Source organism: Loxodonta africana, chromosome 2, assembly GCF_030014295.1.
Source record: "Loxodonta africana isolate mLoxAfr1 chromosome 2, mLoxAfr1.hap2, whole genome shotgun sequence".
Lineage (NCBI taxonomy): Eukaryota > Metazoa > Chordata > Mammalia > Proboscidea > Elephantidae > Loxodonta > Loxodonta africana.
In genome coordinates this window covers 16,867,981-16,894,523 of record NC_087343.1, presented here as the reverse complement: position 1 = coordinate 16,894,523, position 26,543 = coordinate 16,867,981, and the positions used below count along the sequence as shown (strand labels likewise).

The 26,543-nt window shown below is 39.9% G+C and overlaps 1 protein-coding gene across 1 annotated transcript in view; it reads left to right on the top strand.

Moving 5' to 3' along the window:
* DNAH5 (dynein axonemal heavy chain 5) overlaps nucleotides 1-26,543 on the top strand; it is a 280,971-nt gene that overhangs the window by 116,508 nt on the left and 137,920 nt on the right. The window contains exons 42-48 of the mRNA XM_064279684.1: nucleotides 5,560-5,706; nucleotides 6,869-7,110; nucleotides 9,891-10,067; nucleotides 11,097-11,298; nucleotides 12,591-12,733; nucleotides 13,025-13,159; nucleotides 26,221-26,343. Of these exons, the coding sequence (XP_064135754.1) occupies nucleotides 5,560-5,706; nucleotides 6,869-7,110; nucleotides 9,891-10,067; nucleotides 11,097-11,298; nucleotides 12,591-12,733; nucleotides 13,025-13,159; nucleotides 26,221-26,343 (1,169 nt within the window). The remainder of the gene's footprint in view (nucleotides 1-5,559; nucleotides 5,707-6,868; nucleotides 7,111-9,890; nucleotides 10,068-11,096; nucleotides 11,299-12,590; nucleotides 12,734-13,024; nucleotides 13,160-26,220; nucleotides 26,344-26,543) is intronic.

The window sequence follows — 26,543 nt, the reverse complement described above, 5'->3', positions numbered from 1 at the left end:
CTGTCAGGTGGATTCCAACTCATGATGACCCCACGTGTGTTGAAGTAAAACTTTGCTCCATAGGGTCTTCAATGGCTGATTTTTCAGAAGTAGATCACCAGGCCTTTCTTCCAGGGTGCCTCTGGGTGGACTCAAACTTCCAACCTTTTGGTTAGTAGCCAAGCAGGTTAACCCTTTGCACCACCCAGGAACTCCAATGATCTTAAGAGGTGGCTGTCATTGTTGCCATCTGGTATAAAACCCAAGGCTCAAATTCAATAATGCCAGGGATCACAAAGATGGTAAGTGACGGGACTGACACTTATGGTCCACTAACCAAACACCTATGCTTTTCCCAGTATACCATTGCCACTTCCCAGTAAATGCAAGATACAACGTGCAACCTCCCAATAAATATAAAATAATTCCAATCCCAACTCAAATTGTATGTATTGAAAATCATACTCATTAACTAACCTCTTACCTGGAATCAGGTATTTTTCTGGTGAAATTAGATAGGTACATTTAGTTTCTAAATGTCCTTAAGGCTTGCAAACCCTAGGTCATCTAAAGGTAACGGGCATTGCCACGTTCCTGATGATTCTTGGGCTCTCTGATTCTGATGGGACATTGACGACTCTCTTCCTAGAAGTATTGACATCCGTTAGCTGTGGCAGAGTTGAGTTCCAGAAGTGCTCTGGTGGCATAGTGGCTAAGAGGCAAGGCCGTTAACCAGAAGGTCAGCAGTTTGAATTCACCAGCCGCTCCTTGGAAACTCTATGGGGCAGTTCTACTCTGCCCTATAGGGTCACTATGAGTTGGAACTTGACTCAACAGCAACAGGTTATTATTTTTTTTTGGTTTGGCTGTTGGAAGGTGGTATACAGGGTCCAATAAAGAAAAGGTGACTGGCTGAGTTTTCAGTCAGCTCATGGTATCTCATTTCACTGATACTGAGGTAGTGGTTGCTGGATATTGCTTGTGTTTACTCTAGAATCCTGTACATGTTGGATTTAGTCCCAGTTTCCTCAGTTATCTGTACATCAGGGCTCTTCAGACTGAGATGGGACTGTCCTGTCAGACAGCCCCTTCCTCTACCACAACTGAGAACTCACACCTGCAGGATTTTTCATGTACTTTTCACGTGTGTTATTATGTTTTAGAATTTTTATATAGCTTTAGAATGATTGTGTTTTCCTTCTTAAATTATGTGTAATTTTTTTTTTTGGTTATGAAGCTGCCTTTTGTGAACAATAAACCACAAATGCACCTGGTACAATGACTTGAACCAAATGAGTACTAAATATTGAACAGTATGTATGCATTATGTATAATATGTCTAAATTATGTAATAATACACATGGCATCGCTGTCTTTGGAGAAGTTTCTTGCAAAGATGAATTAATCATAAGAACATTTGCTGTTTATTGACCAACCCATGGTTTTAGTATTCAGGGTGAACATTTGTTACCTTAAGTAACACATTGTTTCTTGCTGAGAACTTTAATTATACAGAAGGTTGAGTAGGTAATTAGGTAATTGGGTTGAAGAAGTGCAAGACCCACGTATGTTATTTATTTCTGTATTCATCATGTATTTGTTCATCAAGTGTCTTTGGGACCATTCTGTACCAGGTTCTGAATTAGAAACAGGAAAACAAACCCGCTGCCATTGAGTCGATTCCGACTCATAGTGACCCTATAGGACAGAGTAGAACTGCCCCATAGGGTTTCCAAGGAGTACCTGGTGGATTTGAACTGCCAACCTTTTGGCTAGCAGCTGTAGCACTTAACCACTGTGCCACCAGGGTTTCCAGAAATGGGAAAACAAGTATGAAAAACATGGCCTTGTCTTCAAGGAGCTTAAGATCTAGGGGAGGGACAGATATGGACACAAATAATTATAACTCAATATGGAATTGCAACAAGGAAGGTTTGGACAATTATGCTGTGAACAGAGGTGAAGGAGGTAGGAAGCCTTTGTAGGGAAGGGAACCCTCTGAAGTGCAGCTCTAGTCCGCGTACTTGGTGTCTGTGCCAAGTAGAATGGACTTAACAGAAGCTGACAACAGCAGCGTAGGCTTGCGGAGGAAGCAGCACTTCAGCTGGGCCTTGAGGGTGAGTAGTAGGTGGACGAAAGTCATTCTCAGCAGGAAGAAGAGGGAGTACAGATAGGAAGAATGGCAGAGTGCATGATACAGCTGGGGAAGTGGTTTGGTGTGGCAGAAATGTAACTTGTGTGTGAGGTGGGAGCGGGGGAGATGAGACTGGATATGGTTTAGCACATGCTCTTGGTACCCTAGTGCCCCATCTCTTTGGCCCTCCCCTGCTGTAGATGCATCTGTGTTGGACAGGTTTCCTCCCACAGATCAGCAATGTCTCCCAGTTTAGGACTTTCCTTGAAACAGGGAACTGGGAGAGTCTGGAAGTGGAGGTTGAGTGGGAGTAATGCCCTTGAGGCAGCCATAGCCTCAACTAATTAGGAAGACCAAAAAACAAAACAAAGCAAAGCAAAGCAAAGAAAAGCAAAGCAAAACAAAACAAAACAAAACCTGTTACTGTCAAGTCAATTCATGGCTACTTCATGTGTTACAGGGTAGAACTACTCCCTAGGGTTTTCTTGGCTGTAATCTTTTTTTTTTTTTTTTTAATTTTTATTGTGCTTTAAGTGAAAGTTTACAAATCAAGTTAGACTCTCATACAAAAATTTATAAAAACCTTGCTATATACTCTTAATTGCTCTCCTCTAATGAGACAGCACACATGTTCCCTCCACTCTCTCTTTTTGTGTCCATTTTCAGCCTGCTTCTGACCCCCTCTACCCTCTCATCTCCCCTTCAGACAGGAGCTGCCCACATAGTCTCATGTGTCTACTTGATCCAAGAAGCTCACTCCTCACCAGTATCATTTTCTATCCCATAGTCCAGTCCAATCCTTGTCTGAAGAGTTGGCTTTGGGAATGGTTCCTGTCTTAGGCTAACAGAAGGCCTGGGGACCATGACCTCCGGGGCCCTTCTAGTCTCAGTCAGGCCATTAAGTCTGGCCTTTTTATGGGAATTTGGGGTCTGCATCCCACTGCTCTCCTGCTCCCTCTGTTGTGTTCCCTGTCAGGGCAGCCATCGGTTGTAGCTGGGCACCATCTAGTTCTTCTGGTCTCAGACTAATGTAGTCTCTGGTTTATGTGGCCCTTTCTGTCTCTTGGGCCCGTAATTACCTTGTATCTTTGGTGTTCATCATTCTCCTATGCTCGAGGCGGGTTGAGACCAATTGGTGCATCTTAGATGGCTGCTTGCTAGCATTTAAGACCCCAGAGGCCACTCTCCAAAGTGGAATGCAGAATGTTTTCTTAATAGATTTCATTACGTCTTGGATGTAATCTTATGGAACCAGGTTTCCAGGCCTTTCTTCCCAATGCTGCTGGGTGATTTGAATCACCAACTTTTCAGTTAGTAGCCCAGAGCAAACCATTTGCACCACCCGGGGGTGAGAAGAGTTGATGGCTGATATCCAGCCTCCTTTTTTCCAGAGGGACCCTACATCTGTGACCAGCTCAGAAATGCATCCTTCACTGGCTTTCTCTCTTTTCCTGTCCCACTCTCCCTGTTCTCTTACTTCAGCCTCGTACAACCCAAGTCCTTGTCTCAGGCTCTGCTTTTAGGGGGATCCAAATGAAGACAGTAGGTGTGGCATGAGGAGCTTTGTAAGTTATGCCAAGTATCTAGGTTTTTAAAAATAATTTATTTATTTTGTAGTTGTTGTTTAGAATATACACAGCAAACATATACCAATTCAACAGTTTCTACATGTACAATTCAGTGATGTTGATTACATTCTTTGGGTTGTGCAGCCATTCTTACCCTTATTTTCCGAGTTGTACCTCCCCCATTAACATAAACTCACTGCCCCCTAAGGTTTCTATATACTCTTCTGAATTGCTGTTGTTACTTTGATCCCATATGGATAGATCTTAAAAGAGCATATTTGATCCCATATGGATAGATCTTAAAAGAGCATAACACTCAAGGCAGTCATTTTTTACTGATTAAGCTAAACTATTGTTTGGTTTTAAGAAGACTTCAGGGGTTATTTTTGGTTTAAGGTTTAAAGATGATCTCAGGGCAGTAGTTTCAAGGATTCATCCAAGCCTTCATGGCTCCAGAAAACCTGGAGTCCATAGAACTAAGTATCTAGGTTTTAATCTATAGGCTAGGTTTTAATCTATAGCCATTGAGCTGGGAGTGGCATGATCAACCTTACGTGAGGAAGACCATCTGGGAGGCTTGTTGAGAACAGACTGGGGGAGAATGGAAGGGCGATCTGGGACCTGTAAGGAGGCTGTGGAAAGAAAGATCGCTATGAGTCGGGGGCTAACTCGATGGGAGCTAACAGCAACCACCACCAGCACCACCAGCACCACCAGCAGCACCAGCACCACCCCTCCCAGCGCCACCTAGTGCAGAGTGATGAGGACAGACTCAAGAAATGCCCAGGAGAAGAATCAAGAGGAACTGGTTTAACAAACATGTAAAAGTCAAGCATTTTTTTTTTTAGAGCACTCCTATAAAAAGTGTTATGGTATTTTAAATGAAAATGATAAAATTCTACCTACCACGATAGTTAAATAATTTTTGATAGTTTCTTTTTGTATAAGCAACAGACCAAATCCAGTTTTCACCTATGAAACTGCCATACACTTCAAGATTTTAAAGTGTGATGAGATAAAAAAGAGTTGCCAAAGCTTCATGGACACCATGCATTGCAAAAGCTGAACTGTGGCTGTTAAGTTGAACTTTAGAATCTTAAAATATTGCAGATGATTACCAGGATTGTTTTTATGATTTGCAAAAAGAGAACCATGGTCTAATTCTCTAAACGGGCTTTAATGTAGCATCTTTCAGACGTGCATATGTATGTGTGTGTGCCTGTGTTTGCGATCTTTCACCCAGTATATAATATTTTATCATCTATTTTTAAGTTTTTATACTTAAACCTTATTTTTCTCTCTTCTGCTCATTAACCACAGCCCCTCATGTACAAAATCCGAGACATTTAAGGGCAGTTTTAGAGTTTGAAAGATTCAAGTATATTCCCTGAGGTCAACCACAAAAGTCCTTGATTCATGCAACATTTGTTTAGCTTATACTTTCCAAGGTGAGCAAGAAAGAACACATCTCAAAAAAGCAAAGCTGATAATGATGAGAATGTAGCACCTTTTAGATCGTATTTCAGGCACAACATTTAATCAAGTGCACCTTAAACCCAAAGATTTTTGCGCTGTGGTGTTTAAAGAACTCCCAGATGGCATTAGTTCTTTCACAAATTCTAACCTAGTGTCCCTTTTCTCCCCTTTGCAATATGCAGTTTACCTTAGAAAAGATAAGAAAGAACTGCTTTCGTCAATAAAGTCTAATGAGGGTAACTATGATAACTTGGAACGCAAAAGCCATATATTTTCACTGTAATTTTGCATTTTTCATATTTTGAACACCTGCTGGCAGTATGCTGCGAATTAGTGCAATGTTGCTTCCGTATGGTTGCCTCCACATCTTAGATGTTGAAAACTTGGATTCATTTGCTATAGATTGTGGGAAACCACACCGGGAAATGAGAATGAACCCCAAAGCGATTACGGCCCCACAGATGTTTGGTCGGCTTGATGTGGCCACAAATGACTGGACCGATGGAATATTTTCTACCCTTTGGAGGAAAACCTTGCGAGCTAAGAAAGGTAGAGGATGAATTATAAATATTATTTATGACATGTACTCCTAAATGAAATGCTTAGTGGCTGTAGAGAATTAGTAGAACAACTCTATTCTTCATGTAATACCTTAGCCAAGACTAAGAAGTCATGAATCAGTATGCTATTTGTGAATGTTGAAATACAGAAATTATTCATTAGTGTATTTAAAGTCTCCTTTTTTGGGTTACTCTGTTTAGATGTACAGTGATGTTTGGTTGTTCTTTGAACAAGCTTGCTAAGGGCTGGTGCTTCAGTGTGTGAATATTTTTTCACATGGACTCTCTGCAAATTGTACGCAGTGTTCCGTAATATAAGCTCAGATGGAGGTGGTGCTATCAGCTCCCCCCTACTGTGTTCTCTTCCGAATGAGTAGTAGAAAGGGCTGGAAATGCAACTGCAGGGAGAAAGAAGAACTCCAGTAGAAGAGCAAGATAGTTGGGCTCCTTCCTGGGCCAACCCTATTGGCAACAGTGTTTTATTGACAAATGTTTAAGGTGGCGCCATTGAAGTTTTTACTTAAGGAATATGGCTGATCTATGCTCAGTCTCTAGAGGAAACATACCCAGTTCCATGATTTTCAACACTGTCTATGAGCGGATGGCTTCCATACTTTTATCTTCAGTCCTGACCTCTCCCTTAAACTCCCAACTCAGCAACTCTGATTGGATGTCTGTTAGATGCCTCAAAATTAACAAGTGCAAACAGGAATTGATTCTATACCTTTGTCTGTCTGGTCCTACCTGTCTTCTGAAAGTATTCATATCCAAAATGTATATTTCTTTGCTTTTTTTATTTGAATATAATCTCTGCCTCTTAGAACATACCCCTCTATGAGGGTAGGAACACTGTCTTATTTATCACAGTATCTACAGACCCTAGAAAAGTGCTGGAAGATAGAAGGTGCTCAATGAGTAATATTTTTTCTATGAGCAGATGACTTTTTGATTTGATTATGAGCCTTAAATAACTACTGTGTAAAGAATCTGAAAAGTCCAGTGTGGTAAAATAAGGTATTTAGATCAAAGCTTTATTTTGAATAATTAAAAATTATGTAAGTTAAAATTTATAATGTAGTAAACTTAAATAATAGCACTTCTTCAAGGTACATATCTATATATATGTGTTTTTCTTTGGTGGGATATTCTAGGGGAACATATCTGGATAGTTCTTGATGGTCCGGTAGATGCCATCTGGATTGAAAATCTGAATTCTGTTTTGGATGATAACAAAACTCTAACCCTTGCCAATGGTGATCGGATCCCCATGGCTCCAAACTGCAAGATCATTTTTGAACCTCATAACATTGACAATGCCTCTCCTGCTACGGTCTCAAGAAATGGAATGGTTTTCATGAGCTCTTCTATTCTCGACTGGAGTCCTATTCTTGAGGTACGATTGGAATTTTTCTTCTGTTTAATTAAAAAGAGATCTTGTAGCATTCTTTTAGTGGTTTTTCTGTGGACCTGCAGTGCAATTCAATCTTTATCCTAAATTATGGAAGATCCTTGAATTCCCTGGGCCATTCAAGCCCTGATTGCCCCTTAAAGCTTTCTCCAGTGCTCAGCACCCTTCTAGAACTATGATTTCCCACATGTGGGTTATGGAGTAATTGCGAAGAGGAGACGAATCAATAATCCCTCCCAACTGTGTCTGAGGGCTGAATACGTAAAATTTATTTTTTTCACCTTGGGGATTCATGACATTTTTAAGAGACACTCATTCATCTGAAGTTTGGGAACAACCATTTTAGAAAATTAAAACGCGGAATATAAGAACTGAAGACATTTTTAAAAAATTCCACCTAAGGGATGTTTTTGAAGTACAATAGTCATAGTATTAGTTTTAAGTTTATACCTGGAAATAGTATTTCAGATAACACTGCTTCATTCTTGATATTTTACTACCACCAATATATTCTGGAGTATTTTGATTGTAACTAGATTATAATTAAATGTACTGCATATTTACGTATTTTACCAAATAAATACTGTAATGTAAGGTACGATGTGTGTTAGATAAGCCATTTGGAAAATCTTTTTTGACATAGTTGGGAAAAATTATTTTTTTCATTTGTGTAAGATTCAGAAGATGATTTTGATCTTATAAATTAAACTTATCAATTCATAATTTAAATAAAATAGATGTTTTGATGTTTAAATAAAAGAAATGTCCTGAAGTTTTCGTACTTCTCTTTCTATATGGGTATAACTTAACTTCTGATGTTTTTCCAGAATTTACACAACTCTGTGTTGGAAAATGGTTTAGATTTGGCAAAGATGAGATGCGAAGAAAGAGGGGTTTATATAGAAAATGATACTGACGTACAGTTGAATGTGTCACTTAAAATCTTCCTAAAGATTTTAGATTTCGCAATGAAGTAATAGGCTAAGGAGAATACAGAGCTGGGAGTTTCAGTCTTGCCTTTGCAAAAAAACCAGCTGATGGTAGTGCTTAAAATACAGGTGACTGAATCACACTCGAATTCTATCAGGTTAACTCTCTGGCAAGGGGCTCCAGGATTCAGGGTTTTTTAAAAAGCTCCCTAGCAGATTCTTTCATACGTTCAGGCTTGGTCATCAGATACAGTGACCACCAAATGAAAATGTACTGACTTTTTTTCCCCAAAGTACTGTAAATTCACGAAGGTTTTTTTTTTAAATGCTTTTCGACTAGTAGCTAATGAATATGTCGAAGGAACCGTGGTGTCACAGTGGTTAAAATGCTCAGCTGCTAACCAAAAAGTCAGCAGTTCACATTCACCAGCTGCTCCGAGGGAGAAAGATTTGACAGTTGACTTCTGTAAACGTTACAGCCTTGGAAATTCTATGGGGCAGTTCTACTCTGTCCTGTAGAGTCCCTATGAGTCGGAATTGACTCAACGGGAATGAGTTTTTTTAATTTTTTATTTTAAGCAGATATGTCATGAGTTGGAATTAAGTCCAGGGCAATTAACAACAGCAATGAATATGTGGAGTTTGCTGTTTGTGAGCGAATGCTTCTGTATAGCCTGTTCACGTCGAGGCTGAATAAGACCTGAGCATTAATTGTGCGCTTACCTAATATTTTTTATGTACTTTTAAATGATGTAGTTTCTTTTTGGAAATGGTTAGGAAGAAGAGCGACTCACTGAGGATCTGGTAGCAAAGAATTATAGTAGTGTAAGGTAACTCTTCAAGGCTTAACTAGAGTGTCAGCAAGTTGAGGATTTGTGTTGCTGAGAATCTGTCAGCTTTAAGAAGCCAAGCTGGGTAACTGCCTGGTGCATGTAGCTTCTTGTTTTCAGCAACTCTTAAAGTGCTATGTGCTGTTTTTGCTGCTGTGGGATTACGGTAAATTCATGAATAATTCAGAATCGTCGTTGCATTGCTTCACTTCTTCCTCTTATTAGAGCAGAATGTCCTCGGCTTCAGAGCCTCTAAGTGTTTCTTGGAATACTGAGATGAAGAACGAGCTGATCTCAAAACCCCGAGAGACCTTTTCTCACCTTAGGAAAATGTTGCTGTGTGTTAAGTGATATTTTATTACCAATGACGTGAACTTGCTTAATGCTGGGTTCCTCATACACCTGAATGCTTTTCATTTCCCTGAGTATTCTTTGACACTTTTCTACAGCATTCATTAATTAAATTAAGAGAAAAAAGTAACAATTGTAGTGAATGTTGGTTCCCTAAAAAAATCTAGGTATGGATTTTGTTATTCATCCTCTCTACTTTTTCCTAAATTATTTTTACATATGTGCCTCCTTGTTTTCTTCTAGCGTATTTTAATCAAGAGGTGAGAGCTGCTCCTCAGCCTTGGCTTCAAGACCTGAATATATGTTTAGTGTAGTAGCTGGATGTGTGGACTCTGGAGCCAGACTCTCTGGGTCTGAATTCTGGCCCTGCTAAACTACCAGCTATGGGATCCTGGGAAGGTTACGGCAACTCCTTGGGCCTCAGTTTCCTCTTCTGTAAAATGGGAGTGATAATAGAGTTGTTCTGAAAATTTGATCACTTAATACATAAACCTGTTGATAGTAAGACCTGTATATCTTAAGTGCAGTAAAACATTAGATATTATTCTTATTATTGATTGATATTAAAAAAAAAAAAGAAGAAAAACTTTTGTCCCCAAATGGCCATTTTCCTGGCGTGCTAAGTTTAATTATGCACTGTTGTATGAATTCCCAGGGTTTTCTTAAAAAACGCTCGTCTCAAGAAGCTGAGGTTCTCCGTCAGCTGTATACCAAGTCTTTTCCCGACCTGTATCGCTTCAGTGCTCAGAACTTGGAGTTCAAGATGGAGATGCTTGAAGCCTTTGTAATCATGCAAAGTATTAATATGCTTCAAGGCCTGATTCCTCTGAAGGTAAATTGGTCAACTCCTAAGAAATTGCTCCCTTATTGCTGAGCCCTACCGTGAGGAGAGTGCAGTACCTGAAATTTGATTTTGTTAAAGCGATGGCGAAAGGAGCTGATACTTAAAACGTAGCTCCAGTATTTTTTGTGCTTTTTCCCATCTCTGCTTTTCACAAGGAGCTCCATGGTGGTGCAAATGTTGAAGCCTTGGACTGCTAACCCAAAGGTTGGCAGTTCAAACCAGAGGTGCCTTGGAAGTAAGGCCTGGCAATCTGCTTCTGAAAGGTCACGGCCTTGAAAACCCTGTGGAGCAGTTCTCTTCTGCACACAGCAGGGCACCATGAGTCTGAAATGACTTAATAGCTGCTAACAAAAACAACGTTTTTCACAAAGCCAGCCATGGATTTGTAATTTAGTTGCGGGTTAACAGTCATCTGGTAAGCTTCCTTAATTTATTTTTGGAGCCTCTGGGTGGTGCTAACAGTTAAGCACTTGACTACTAGCTGAAAGCTGGGTGGTTTGAACCCACCCAGAGGCACCTTGGGAGTCAGGCCTGGCAATCTGCTTCTGCAATGTCTCAGCCTTGAAAACCCTGTGGAGCACAGTTCTGCCCTGACACACATGGGGTCGCCGTGAGTTAGAGTGAGCTCAAAGGCAACTAACAGCAACAACAGATTTATTTTTAAAACCAGCTTGGTATTCTTCAAGATTAGTTCCTCACTTCTTCCCCAGCTTTATTCATCCTTTCCCTAGTTCTTCTTTTGGGGAAAATGTTGTTCCTTTTACATGCTTATTATTTTCATTGAGGAGCCCTGGTGGCTCAGTGGTTAAGAGCCACAGCTGTTAACCAAAATGTCAGCAGTTCAAATCACCAGCTGCTCCTTGGAAACCCTATGAGGCAGTTCTACTCTGTCCTGTACGTCACTAGGGGTCGGAATCGAGTCCACAGCGATGGGTTTTTTATTTTCATTGAAACTCCAAAGCCAAGTTTTGGTTTGAGAATCAAGTAACTAAACACAAACATTTCTGCGGTCCTCAGGAGCAAGGTGGGGAGATCACGTCCGAGCACCTGGGGCGGCTGTACATCTTCTCCCTCATGTGGAGCATCGGGGCTGTCCTGGAACTGGACGGCCGGCGCAGAGTGGAGCACTGGCTGCGTTCCCAGGACTCGCTGACCTTGGACCTGCCAACGCTGGGTGGCGTGGAAGACACCATGTTTGACTATTATGTCACATTGGATGGTGAGACGCACGCTTGTATTCACATGCAAAAGCTGGAGACAGTTTTTTCCAAATGGGTAATATTTACACAAAACATTTTGTTCTAAACGGGTAATTAAAACTCTTGGCTGTAAAACTGAAATGGAAATTTCCATATGTAAAGAAAGCTGATGTTAATTGACTGATTCTTTCCTTTTTTAAAAATTTATTTGGACTGCGCTCCAATTGCATGTTTTCCCTTTGTTAAATGCCTTTGTAAGGAGCCCTGTGACACAGTGGTTAAGCACCCAGCTGTTAACTGAAAAGTTGGCATTTGAACCCAGCTAGCAGCTCTGAAGGGGAAAGATGTAGCAATCTGCTCCCATAAAGATTACAGCCTAGAAGACCCTCTGGGACAGTTCTACTCTGTCACATGGGGTGATGATGAGTCAAAAATCGACTCAATGGCACCTAACAACACAATAACAAATGTCTTTGTGCATTGAACTTTTAATGATTTAAAAACAAATAAAAAAAATCCTCCAACCTGGGTCCATTTCAGCCATTCTTTAGCTATAAATGAAATTTATAGGTGGAAGTATATCTCGCCAAATACATGAGTGAATATAATATGTTTTTAAAGACGTCTATTACACATAGATGGAGAAATAGAAAGCTGCCATCTAGTCCACTTCTTCTCATGTTCCTCAGGTACAACAAAATGAAATGTCTGATCTTACACCATCCTGTTGCTGGCATGTTCGAGTCCATCGTTGAGGCTGTTATGCCAGCCCATCTGACTGAGGGTCTCCCTCGTCCTTGTTGGCCCTCTACTTCACCAAATGTCATGGCCTCCAGTGCTTGATCCCTGCTGATATGTCCAAAGTAAACGGGTTGGACAATATTCTCTTGTGGTCTATAAGGTTTTCATTGGCTGATTTTCAGAACTAGATCACCAGGCCTTTCTTCTTAGTCCATCTTAGTCTGGCAGCTCCCCTGAAACCTGTTCAACATCATAGCAACATGCAAGCCTCCACTGCTAGATGGGTGGTGGCTGTGTGTGAGGTGCCTTGGCCGGGAATGGAACCCAGGTCTCCCGCATGCAAGGCAAGCATTCTACCAGTGGACCACCACTGTCTCTTCCGAACATTACCACCATGAAAGAATTCCATGGGTGCATTTGACCTGGCCAACACCCACTTACATACTTAGATCTCTGATTTTGCCAGGGGTATTTGGAAGGTGCTTTGATTTCAAGGATGTCTGCTTATTTCAGATAAGAGTTAAATTATTACCAGGAATATGAAAATGCAGATATTCTCTGCTTACCTCAGGTAAATGGATGCACTGGAACACGTGTACAGAAGAATACATGTATCCATCTCACACCACCCCAGAATACAGCTCCATCCTGGTGCCAAATGTCGACAATGTGAGGACCGACTTTCTCATTAAAACCATCGCCAAACAGGGCAAGGTACAGCTTTCTATTGTATTAAAAATAGTGTATTTTAAAACACTACTTGAAAATATAAAGCATCTTGCATTTATTTTAAAACATTTCATGTTGCTGTTTAGAATAAATGGTATTACTCAAATTAGTCTAACTCTTTTATTATTCCTCAGGAATAATATTAGATTTGAATGTTTACAACTAATTATATCTCATGTATTAGTTGAGAGAGAGTGAACTTTGACTTGTTTTCCCAGAGAGAAATCTTTTTTTCTTTAAAATTGTTTGATTGTATTTCTTTCTCAACTGTCTTAGGCTGTGCTGTTAATTGGTGAACAAGGAACAGCCAAGACTGTCATAATCAAGGGATTTATGTCAAAATACGATCCCGAAAGTCACATGATCAAGAGTCTGAACTTTTCTTCTGCAACCACCCCGTTGATGTTTCAGGTACTGGCTCTTTGGTATCATTGGTACGCTCAGGTTTGTGATAAACCTTGGAAGCTCAGAGCTCTTCACTGTCCTGCCCATGTCCATTGAACCTCATCTGCACGTCGTCAGCCATGATGAATCTCCCACATATGTCTTCCATTGTGGCGCCTGGGATGGTGCTACCTCTACCATTCGAGTGCAGTAGGATCTCTCTGTAGTTAGATTATAGTTTATCATCTTAAATTTTGGAGAAATCAAAAGCATATTTAAGGGGTCAGAGGCCTCTGTGCTGCCTAAAATACCTATGTGGAAAAGCTTAGAGTCCTGTGAGCATGCCCAATGCAGAACTGAAAGAAATATAATTTATTCCCCCACCTAAACCTGTGTCCGCTCCCTGTCTCCTTTTGTGTAGACGTCAGTATTATTTCGTCCTTCAAATGTGGAGTCATCTTTGATGGGTCTATCATGGATCAAAGGCTGTTAATTTGTCTAAAAAAAAAAAAAATACTTTTCATATCTCTTTCTTTCTTTCCATTCTTCTTATTCACTTCTATGTAGTCCACTTTCTCGTGATTCCATAGGAGGGTACTGAACCAAAAACTAAATCCGTTGCCCTTGAGTCGATTCCAACTCATAGTGACCCTATAGGACGGAGTAGAACTGTCCCATAGAGTTTCCAAGGAGTACCTGGTGGATTTGAACTGCTGGCCTTTTGGTTAGCAGCTGTAGCACTTAACCACTACACCACCAGGATTTCCATAGGAAGGTGCTAGCATGGAAGAGTTTCCCGGTCTTGGTTTAAGTCTAATTCTATATACCTATTCCAATCTCTTTCCTAAATTGTCATTTTTATTATTTCCTGACTTAACACTACACAATGGCTTCTATTATCAATTGCAGTAAGAAGTAAAATCTTAGAATCTTAGCATTTTAAAGATCTTACCCTATGATATCAAAGAGGAGTGAAAAAACAAACCTTCAAGTTTGCACTGCTGTTTAAAATGAAACTACCAGAAATGACTGGGTTTGCAGTGGCTGACTGGTTTTTTCTCGCCTGGTCCTAACTTGCTGAAGTCTTTCGGGAAGCTGCTGAGGATATCCTAAACAGCAGTTTGTATTGAAATCATTGCAAATCATCTCCTATACCTTTCATTTATTAGAACATCCACACTTTGCCAAAAGGATAAATTTAATAAATTACGAGAGGATGAGAAAATTTGGAGGAAAATCCATATTACAATAAATATTACTTTTGATTAACTTTGTTGTTCTTTAGGTGTTGCTATGAAAATACCAAAGAACAATGAAAATTGTTGAACTTATGACTAGATCATAATTTTCTATTACTTAATTCAGCTGGTGATAACAGAGTGCCCATAAACTAAAACGGTTGGTAAATTTTCAAGATAAGACTACCAACTTGCATTATGTTCTTTTGTTTGAGATGGAATTTCCAACACTGGCTAGCCTTCTATCAAATGAATGCCATTTACACAGTGATTTGATGGGAAGGTGTGAATGGAAGGTTAACCTCAAACTGAAGTGAGTCAGCGGTGGTGTTTTACGTGTGGGGAAATACACATTAATTATTGTAGGCTGGCAAGATGCTAACGTTATGCTCGTTCCATTGACACTGCTTTACTTTTAAAGGACTGTTGCTGGTTTTGCTTTAGGAGCATATCCTCTTTAAACATTACAGCTATGTCTTGTGAATGCAGGTTTTTAAAAATTAAATCCAAGTGTGACTTGTTTTCATTCTGTAAGGTAATTAACTAGCTATTCATATTTCTGGAGAGTGGATGAAATCTTTAGGCCTTGTTGCTGTATTTTGTTAGCAACACTTTACCCCTGTAAAGTAGTATCTTAGGATTCTCTAGGGATACAAGGAAATAACTGAGAAGATATATATCTATATCTATAAATGGTGCAGGGGAGTGGGGAAGGGGGTGAGAAGCTTCAGCAGAATGTCTATATTACAGTATTGAGGCAGAATTCTTCTCCCTCAGGAAACCTCAGTTTTTCCCCTTGAGACTTTCAACTGATTGGATGAGGCCAACATGCATTATGGAGGCTAATCTGCTTTACTTAAGGTCAATGGATTTAAATACTAATCACTTGTAAATACTTTGCAAAATCTAGACTAGTGTTTGACCAAAGAACTAGGCACCATAACTTAGCCAAATTGACACAAAATTAACCATCATGGGTAGCAAAGATCCATGGTTTATGATTTTTCAATGTGAGATATTTATTGATTTCCTGGAAAAAGCCATATGTTATATAGAAAATAAACTATTTATTGATGTTCAATTTTATAAATGGTATAACAGATTTCTAGAAGAGGTACAATATAGATGTATCATAATTAGATGAATATTAAAACAGGCTTTAAAAACATAAGAATATATATTCTTTGTTGTAAGTGGCTGTCAAGTTGATTCCAACTCATAGTGACCCCATGTAAAGGTTTCCTAGGCTGTAATCTTTACAGGTCTGTCTTAGTCTGGAAGCTCTGCTGAAACTTGTCCACCATGAGTAACCTTACTGGTATTTGAAATACCGGTGCCATAGCTTCCAACATGATAGCAACATGCATGCCAGCACAGTGTGGCAAACTGACAGATGAGAAGAAGACAGACTAGGAAGAAGGACCTGGTGATCTACTTCTGAAAAAAACCTGGCCAATGAAAACCTTATGGAGAGCAGTGGAACACTGGCTGATATAGTGCTGGAAGATGAGCCCGCCCAGGTTGGAAGGCACTCAAAATACGACTGGGAAGAGCTGCGTCCTCAAAGTAGAGTCAACCTTAATGATGTGAATGGAGTCAAGCTTTCGGGACCTTCATTTGCCGATGTGGCATTACTCCAAAATGAGAAGAAACACCTGCAAATATCCATTAGTAATTGGAATCTGGAATGTACAAAGTATGAATCAAGGAAAATTGAAAGTTGTCAAAAATGATATGGAACGCTTGAAGACTGATATCCCAGGCATTAATGAGCTGAGATGGACTGGTATTGGCCATTTTGAATTGAGCACTCATTTTTTTTTTATGGTCTACTATGCCAGGAATGACAAACTGAAGAGTAACGACATTGCATGCACTGCCAAAAAGACATTTCAAGATATATCCTGAAGTACAGCACTGTCAGTGACAGGATAATATACATATGTCTACAAGGAAAAGCAGTTAATAGGATTGTTACTCAAATTTACACACCAACCACTAATGCCAAAGATGAAGAAATTGAAGATTTTTACCAACTTGTGCAGTCTGAAATTGATCAAACATGCAATCAAGAGGCGCTGATAATTCGTGATTAGAATATGAAAGTTCGAACAGAAAAGGACAACTAGTTGGAAAATATGGCCTTGGTGATAGAAACATTGCCAGGAATTGCATGATAAAATTTTGCAAGACCATTGACTTATCTGTCAAAAGTACATTTTTTTCAACAATGTAAAAGTGACTATACACGTGGACCTCCCTGGATGGAATATACAGCAATCAAATCAACTATACCTGTGGAAAGAGATGATGGAGAAGCTCCGTATCATCAGTCAGAACAAGGCCAGGGTCTGACTGTGGAACTGACCATCAATAGCTCAAATGAAAGTTCAAGCTGAAGAAAATTAAAACAAGTCCACAAGAGCCAAAATACAACCTTGAGTATATCCCCCCTGAATTTAGAGACCATCTGAAGAACAGAATTGACACTTTGAACACTAATGACCCAAGACCAGACAATTTGTAGGATAACATCAAGAACATCATATGTGAGGAAAGCAAGAGGTCATTAAAAATATAGGAAAGAAAGAAAAGACCAAAATGGATGTCCGAAGAGACTCTGAAATTTGCTGTTGAATGAAGAGTGCCTAAAATGAACAGAAGAAATGCTGAAGTAAAAGAGCTGAACAGAAGACAGGATAAAGTATTATGAGGAAAAGTGCAAAGACATGGAGTTAGAAAACCAAATGCGAAGAACATGCTCACAGTTACTCAAGCTGAAACAACTGAAGAAAAAAGTTAAATCTTCAAGTTTCAATGTTGAAAGATTCTGTGGGCAAAATACAAATCTGTCTTGGAAGAAGCAGAACTAGAATGCTCATTAGGAGCAAGGGTGGTGAGACTTTGTCTCATACTTTGGATGTGTTATCAGGAGGGACCAGTCCCTGAAGAAGGACATCATGCTCGGTAAATTAGAGGGTCAGTGAAAAAGAGGAAGACCCTCAATGAGATGGATTAACAGTGGCTGCAACCATGAGCTCAAGGATAACAAAGATTGTGAGGATGGTGCAGGACCAGGCAGTGTTTTGTTCTGTTGTACATAGGGATGCTATGAGTTGGAACCGACTCCATGGCACCTAACAACAGCAGCAACATGGGCAGGAAGCATCAAAAGTAGATGGAAGGAATGCACAGAGTAAATGTACCAAAAAGAACTGTTCGACATTCAGCTATTTCAGGAGGTAGCATATGATCAAGAATTGATGGTACTGAGGAAGAAGCCCAAGCTGCACTGAAGGCATTGGTGAAAAACAAGGCTCCAGAAATTGATGGAATACCAAATGAGATGTTTCAACAAATGGATGCAATGCTGGAAGCGCTCACTCATCCATGTCAAGAAATTTGGCAGACAACTACCTGACCAACTGACTGGAAGAGATTTATATACACGCCCATTCCAAAGAAAGGTGATCCAAAGGAATGAGGAAATTGTTGAACAATGTCATTAATATCACATGTAAGTAAAATTTTGCTGAAGATAATCCAAAAATGGTTGCAGCAGTGCATAGATAAGGAACTGCCTGAAATTCAAGGTGGATTCAGAAGAGGATGTGGAATGAGGGATATCATTGCTAATGTCAAATGGATCGTGGCTGAAAGCAGAGTACCACAAAGAAGTTTACCTGTGTTTTATTGACTGTGCAAAGGCATTGGATAAGTGTATCATAACAAATTATGGATAATATTGCAAAGAATAGGATTTCTAGAACATTTATTATGCTCTTGCAAAACCTGTACATAGACCAAGAGACAGTCATTTGAACAGAAGAGGGGATACTGAGTGGTTTAAAGTCTTGAAAGGTGTGTGTCAAAGTTATATTCTTTCACCATACTGAGCAAATAATCCAAGAAGCTGGGCTATAGAATGAAGAATGAGGAAGACTCATTAACAACCTGCGAAATGCAGATGACACAATCTTGCTTGCTGAAAGTGGAGAGGGCTTGAATCACTTACTGATGAAGACCAAAGACTATAACCTTAAATATGGTATGGATTGCACCTCAACATAGAATGAAAATCCTCCCAACTGGACCAATAAGCAACCTCAAGATAAATGGAGACATATTGAAGTTGTCAAGGATTTCATTTTACTTGGATCCACAATCAATGCCTGTGGAAGTGGCAGTCAGGAAACCCAATGACTTATTTCACTGAATAAATCTGCTGTAAGAGACCTCTTTAAAGTGCTAAAAAGCAAAGATGTCACATAGGGAATTAAGATGCACCTGACCCAAACCATGATATTTTTAATCACCTCATATGCATGTGAAAGCTGGACAATGAATGAGGAAGACCAAAGAATTGATGCTTTTGAATTATGGTTTTGGAGAAGAATATTGGCTGTGCCATGGACTGTCAAAAGAGCAAATCTGTCTTGGAAGAAGTACATCCAGAATGCTCCTTAGAAACCAGGATGGTGCGACTTCATCTCACATATTGTAGACATGCTGTCATAAGGGACCAGTTACTAGAGGAGGCCATCATGTTTGGTAAAGTAGAGGGCCAACAGAAAACAGGAAGACCCTCAATGAGATGGATTGGTATGGTGGTTGCAACAATGGGGTCAAACATAGCAATAATTGAGAGGATGGCATAGGTTCTGGCAGTGTTTCTTTTTGTTGTTCATATGGTTGCTATGAGTCAGAGCCTACTCAATGGCACCTAACAACAACCCTTAAGGGAGCAGATCTCCATATCTTTCTCCTGTGATGCATCTGGGTGGACGGAGCCACCATCCTTTCGGTTATTAGCCAGGTGCTTAACCGTTGCACCACTAGCTCCTTCTTGTATTCTTTATGGCCTCATTATCTGATTCTTAACTACTTTAGCCCAAATCTCTCTTATCCGTCAGTGTTAAGGTGGAATCAACACTACATGATTTCTTTTACTGGTCAGAAGCTTCCCAGAATCACCCTCTTTGTTTAGTGCCTTAGTCTATTTTGAGTGATGAACATCAAAGCTTTCTACTAAGCTAGACTCATTAATCTTTGAAAACTTCCAATTAGCTAACTGTTGTAATTAACTTTCTCACTATAATTTTCAGCCATTCATGCTAAAGAAGGGCTGATAGAGCAGAGCATTTGTCTCTGTCTCCCAATTATCAGGATCCCAACCAAATTGTAGATGAGAAAATAGATACTGCCCATCTATCTCCTGTTACAGGAAGCCATAGTATCTGATCATGGACACATGTTTTTGTTTTTTTTTCTTGTCAGGATTTGTTTATCATGGATTTCCTTGGTTTTTACCATGGTGTCACTTTTACATATTTTATTGTTAGGGTAAGGAGTCCCTAGGTGACTGTCTTAGTCATCTAGTGCTGCCATAACAGAAATACCACAAGTGGATGGCTTAAACAAAGAGAAATCAATTTTCTCACAGTGTAGTAGGTTACAAGTCCAAATTCAGGGCATTGGCTCCAGGGGAAGTCTTTCTTTCTCTGTTGGCTCTGGAGGAAGGTCCTTGTCCTCAATCTTGCCCTGGTCTAAGAGCTTCTCAGGTGCAGGGACCCTGTGTCCAAAGGATGAGCTCTGCTCCTGGTGCTGCTATCTTGGTGGTATGAGGTCCCCAACTCTTGAGAGATAAAAGGTGGTGCAGGCCACACCCCAGAGAATCTCCATTTACCTTGGATCAGGAAGATGACCTGAGTAAGAGTGGTGTTACAATCCTACCCTAATCCTCTCAACGTAAAATTACAATTACAAAATGGAGGAAAACCAAGCAATACTGGGAATCATGGCCTAACCAAGTTGATACACATATTTTTGGGGGGATGCAATTCAACCCGTGACAGTGACACAAGTGGTTGAATGTGCCAGTCCCTGGAGAAGTACATCATGCTTGGTAAAGTAGAGGGCCAGTGAAAAAGAGGAGGATCCTCAACGAGATGAATTGACACAGTGGCTGCAACAATGGGCTCGAGCATAACAATGAGTGTGAGGATGGCACAGGACCGGGCAGTGTTTCATTCTATTGTACATAGGGTTGCTATGAGTCAAAACTGACTCAAGGGCACCTAACAACAACAGATTAGCCGAAAGGTTGGTGCTTGGAACACACCCAGTGGCTCCTCAGATGACAGGCCCAGAGATCTCCTTCGGAAAGGTCATAGCCTTGAAAATCCTATTAGGGGTTCTAGTCTGCACACACGGGGTTCCCATGAGTCAGAATTGACTTGACAGCAACTAATAACAATTTGTGGGAGATCTGTATGTCCTTTTTGCCTGGGATAGTCTAGTTTAGTTCTGTTGCCTCAAATTAATAATATTATCACTTGTCTCTATCAACAGTGTACTGATTTGGACAAAAATTATGTTGTTACCCTATTTATTGGCTTAAGGGAATTCAGTTGGTCTTTTTAAAAGAGATGTCTTTATTTTTTTCAAAACAAATATTGTTTTAGTGTTTTTTCTATTTTTGAAAGTAATGCATATATATCTTAAAAAATTTAAACAATTCAGAAAGGTAAGAAGAAGAAAGTAAAAATTACTTAAGAAAAGATTTATCTATTCTAAACATCATGTTAAATTGTTTTCAACACAACAGTCATCTTTCAGATAAAACGGTTGCATAGCAACAGGCTTTGTTTTTTAAAAATGAGAATCATTTTTAAGCTTGGAAGGAAATTTCACATTTTTTTTCCAGATTCACTTCTCCAAATGAAATCTTAGCACAAGACTAATCTGTAACGCATGTAACTATGCAATGGCTTTGGTGAAATTGGAGTTGGGTGCCTGACATCCCTTCCAACCTTTTCCTTGTTTCCTGAAACAACCCATGTGATTCTTCAAAACACTTTGACTCCTCAGAGCACAATTTGAAGGCTGGTTTCAACAGGGCCATAGTAGGAGATAGTATCTTAGTCTAGGTTCTCTAGAGGAACAAAAATAGTATATATATACATATATATAGAGAGAGGGTGATTTACTTCAAGGAAAGGGCTCATAAGATTGTGGGGGCTGGCAAGTCCCAAATTCACAGGTCAGGCGTCAGGCTGGAGACCTCTTCAGACTCATGGGTTTCTGGCGGTCTGGCAAATCCAAAATCTGCAGGTCAGGTGGCATGCCTTCCGATGTTGAAAGGTTATGCAGCTCAGAGTGAAGGCCTAAAAAGCTTACGTCTTACATGTATATATAATTCAAGAATAGGCTTAAATTAAGTGTATAATTTAATGTAATTTTAAAAATGGGCTTAAATTAAAAAAGCCCTGTCTAATTTCATCTCTAATTATAGGGAAACTTTTAGTAGGGGTAGGATCCAGTTAATGGATCAAAGGTCCGACACCCATCTAAGCAGCAGTCAGGAAATCAAATGATGCGTTGCATTGGGTAAATCTGCTGCAAAAGACCTCTTTAAAGTGTTGAAGAGCAAAGATGTCACCTTGAAGACTAAGAAGTGCCTGACCCAAGCCATGGTATTTTCAATCACCTCATATGCATGTGAAAGCTGGACAATGAAAAAGGAAGACTGAAGAAGAATTTGTGATTTGAATTATGGTGTTGGCCAGGGCAAATTATCCGGTAGGCAAGGTAAGCACAGTGCTTACCTTGCTTACCAGATCATCTGTAATGAATAATTTCACATTTTTTCACCGTATCAAGGATTCTGCTTCTAGATGTGGCTGGCAACTGTTTCTCTCCCAACTCTGTATACCTTCCTACAGAATCAAAGCCTTTTTTCAAATTTACAATCCTTGACAGGGATGGATTACCAGTTGAGCAAGGTAAGCATAGATTATTTGTGCTTACTTATTAATCTGTAGTGAACAAAGACGTGGTGAAACTCGTGATATTATTCACAACAGATTGGAAAGTAAGCACAAGTAAGCCTGTGCTTATGTTGCTTATTGGTAATCTGCCCCTGGTGTTAGCAAAGAGTATTAAATATATCATTGACTGCCAGAAGGAGGAACAAATCTGTCTTGGAAGAAGTACACTCAGAAAGCTCCTTAGAACGAGGTTGGCAAGACTTCATCTTGCTTACTTTAGACATGTTATCAAGGGGGACCAATCCCCAGAGAAAGACATCATGCTTGGTAAAGTAGAAGGTGAGCAAAAATGAAGACCCTCAGTGAGATGGATTGACACAGCGGCTGCAACAATGGGCTTAAACATACCTACTATTGTGAGGATGGAATGGGACCAGGCAACATTTTGTTGTTTTTCATGGGATCCCTGTGAGTCAGAACCTACGCGATGTCACCTAACAACATCAACAACAATAACAGGACCTTGAATATGAGGGTTATGTTGTTGTTGTTATTAGGTGCCCTCAAGTCGGTTCCAACTCATAGCGACCCCATGCACGACAGAGTGAAACACTGCCTGGTCCTGCGCCATCCATACAATCGTTGTTATGCTTGAGCCCATCGTTGTAGCCACTGTGTCAATGCATCTCATTGAGGGTCTTCCTCTTTTCCACTGACCCTGTACTTTGCCAAGCATGGCATCCTTCTCCAGGGACTGATCGCTCCTGAAAACATGTCGAACGTATGTAAGACGCAGTCTCGCCGTCCTTGCTTCTAAAGAGCATTCTTGCTGTACTTCTTCCAAGACAGATTTGTTCATTCTTTTGGCAGTCCATGGTATCTTCAATATTCTTCACCAACACCACAATTCAAAGGCGTCAATTCTTCTTCAGTCTTTCTTATTCACTGTCCATGCATACGATGCAGTTGAAAATACCATGGCTTGGGTCAGGTGCACCTTAGTCTTCAGGGTGACATCTTTGCTCTTCAACACTTTAAAGTGGTCCTTTGCAGCAGATTTGCCCAATGCTATGTGTCTTTTGATTTTTTGACTGCTGCTTCCATGGCTGTTGATTGTGGATCCAAGTAAAATGAAATCCTTGACAATTTCAGTCTTTCCTCTTTTTATCATGATGTGGTTTATTGGTTCAGTTGTGAGGATTTTTGTATTCTTTATGTTGAGGTGGAATCCATACTGAAGGCTGTGGTCTTTGATCTTCATTAGTAAGTGCTTCAAGTCCTTTTCACTTTCAGTAAGCAAGGTTGTGTTACCTGCATAACGCAGGTTGTTAATGAGTCTTTCTCCAATCGTGATGCCCCTTTCATCTTCATATAGTCCAGTTTCCTGGACTCTTTGCTCAGCATACAGATTGAATAGGTATAGTGAAAGGATACAACCCTGACGCACACCATTCCTGTCTTTAAACCACTCAGTATCTCCTTGTCCTGTCCAAACAACTGCCTCTTCATCTATGTACAGGTTCCTCGTGAGCACAGTGAAGTGTTTTGGAATTCCCATTCTTTGCAATGCTATCCATAATTTGTTATGATCCACACAGTCGAATGCCTTTGCATAATTAATAAAACTTTCAGCCAGGATCCATCTGACATCAGCAATGTTATTCATGGTTGTATGTCCTCTTCTGAATTCAGCCTGAACCTCTGACAGTTCCCTGTTGATATACTGCTGCAGCTGCTTTTGAATGATCTTCAGCAAAATTTTGCTTGTGTGTGATATTAATCATATGGTTCGATAATTTCCGCATCCAGTTGGATCACCTTTCTTAGGAGTAGGCATAAATATGGATCTCTTCCGGTTGGTTGGCCAGGAAGCTGTTTCCCATATATCTTGGCATAGATGAGTGAGCACTTCCAGTGCTGCGTCCCTCTGTTGAAACATCTCACTTTGTGTTCTGTCAATTCCTGGAGCCTTGTTTTTCACCAATGCATTCAGTGCAGCTTGGACTTTTTCCTTTAATACCATTGGTTCCTGATCACATTGCTACCTCTTGAAATGGTTGACCGTTGACTAATTCTTTTTGGTGTAATGACTCTGTGTATTCCTTCCATCTTCTTTGGATGCTTCCTGCATCGTTTAATATTTTCCCCATAGAATCCTTCACTATTGCAACTTGAGGCTTGAATTTCTTCTTTGGTTCTTTCAGCTTGAGAAACGCCAAGCGTGTTCTTCCGTTTTCGTTTTCTATCGCCAGCTCTTTGCACATATCATTATAATACTTTGTCTTCTCGAGAGGCCCTTTGAAATCTTCAGTTCAGTTGTTTTACTTCATCATTTTTGCCTTTTGCTTTAGCTGCTTGATGTTCGAGAGCAAGTTTCAGAGTCTCCTCTGACATCTATTTTGGTCTTTTCTTTCTTTCCTGTCTTTTCAATGGCCTCTTGCTTTGCTCATGGATGATGTCCTTCCACGACTCGTCTGGTCTTTGGTCATTAGTGCTCAGTGGGTCAAATCTGTTCTTGAGATGGTCTCTAAATTCAGGTGGAATATACTCAAGGCTGTATTTTGGAGGTCATGGACTTGCTCTGATTTTCTTCAGTTTCAACTTGAACTTGCGTATGAGCAGTTGATGGTCTGTTCCACAGTTGGCCCCTGGCCTTGTTCTGACTGATGATATTCAGCTTTTCCTTTGTCTGTTTCCATGGATGTAGTCAATTTGATTTCTGTGTGTTCCATCTGGTGATGTCCAAGTGCATAGTCACCATTTATATTGGTGAAAAAATGTATTTGCAATGAATAAGTCGTTGGTCTTGCAAAATTCTGTCATTCCATCTCCAGCATTGTTTCTATCACCAAGGCCATATTTTCCAACTACCGACCTTCGTTTCCAGCTTTTGCATTCCAATCACCATTAATTATCAATGCATCTTGATTGCATGTTCGATCAGTTTCAGTATGCAGAAGCTGATAAAAATCTTCAATTTCTTCATCTTTGGCCTTAGTGGTTGGTGTGTAAATTTGAATTACAGTTGTGTTAACTGGTCTTCCTTGTAGTCGTATGGATATTATCCTATCACTGACAGGGTTGTACTTCCGGACAGATCTTGAAATGTTCTTTTTGACAATCAGTGCAACACCCACCATTCTTCTTCAAGTTGTCATTCCCAGCATAATAGTCTATATGATTGTCCTATTCAAAATGGCCAATACCAGTCCATTTGAGCTCAGTAATGCCTATGATATGGATGTTTATGTGTTCCATTTCATTTTTGACCATTTCCAGTTTTCCTAGATTCATACTTCGTACGTTCCAGGTTCTGCTTATTAATGGATGTTTCCAGCTGTTTCTTCTCATTTTGAGTTGTGCCACATCAGCAAATGAAGGCCCTGAAAGCTTTACTCTATCCACGTCATTAAGGTCAACTCTACTTTGAGGCGGCAGCTCTTCCCCAGTCGTCTTTTGAGTGCTTTCCAACCTGGGGTCTCGTCTTCTGGCACTGTATCAGACAATGTTCTACTGCTATTCATAAGGTTTTCACTGGCTAATTCTTTTCAGAAGTAGACCGCCAGATCCTTTTTCCTAGTCTGTCTTAGTCCGGAAGCTCAGCTGAAACCTGTCGTGCATGGGTGACCTTGCTGGTGTCTGAATACCAGTGGCATAGCTTCCAGCATCACAACAACACACAAGCTGGCACAGTACGACAAACTGACAGACACGTGGGGGATTAGGTTTATAGTGTTACCAATATAAACAGAAATCACAATCAACATAAACAAAATAAGACAAAAATAAATCTGTAAAAATGTACTGAAACATCTTAGCCCATTCAAAAATTACATTGATTACAATTTTATTTACTCTGAAATTAAACCAGGTTTTTCAAAGGTTATGAATATTATGCAAGATGATTTATCTAGTTCAGCCTTTGTTTGCCTGAATTAAGGGGAACTTTTTTTTTTTTTTTTGGGTTTTACTAAGTAATTCATGTCAATTCAAACATTCTCAGGATTTTTTTTCTTTTTAATATTTGACCATGTCTTAGAGAATATTTTTCCAGATTTTCTGTTGGTTTTTTGTTTAACAGAGGACAATAGAGAGTTATGTGGATAAACGCATGGGTACGACATATGGACCTCCTGCAGGAAAGAAGATGACTATTTTTATTGATGACGTGAATATGCCAATAATCAATGAGTGGGGAGACCAGGTATATTGATTTTATTGAGTATTTTTTTTCTTTAATTCAACATTAATTTACTCTTTGATTAGTGTTATGGATGGAATTATGTTCCCCCTAAAATGTGTGTTGGAATCCTAACCCCTATACCTATGGATGTAATCCTATTTGGAAATAAGAGTTTTCTTCGTTATGTTAATGAGACCATATGAGTATAGCCTGTGTCCGAA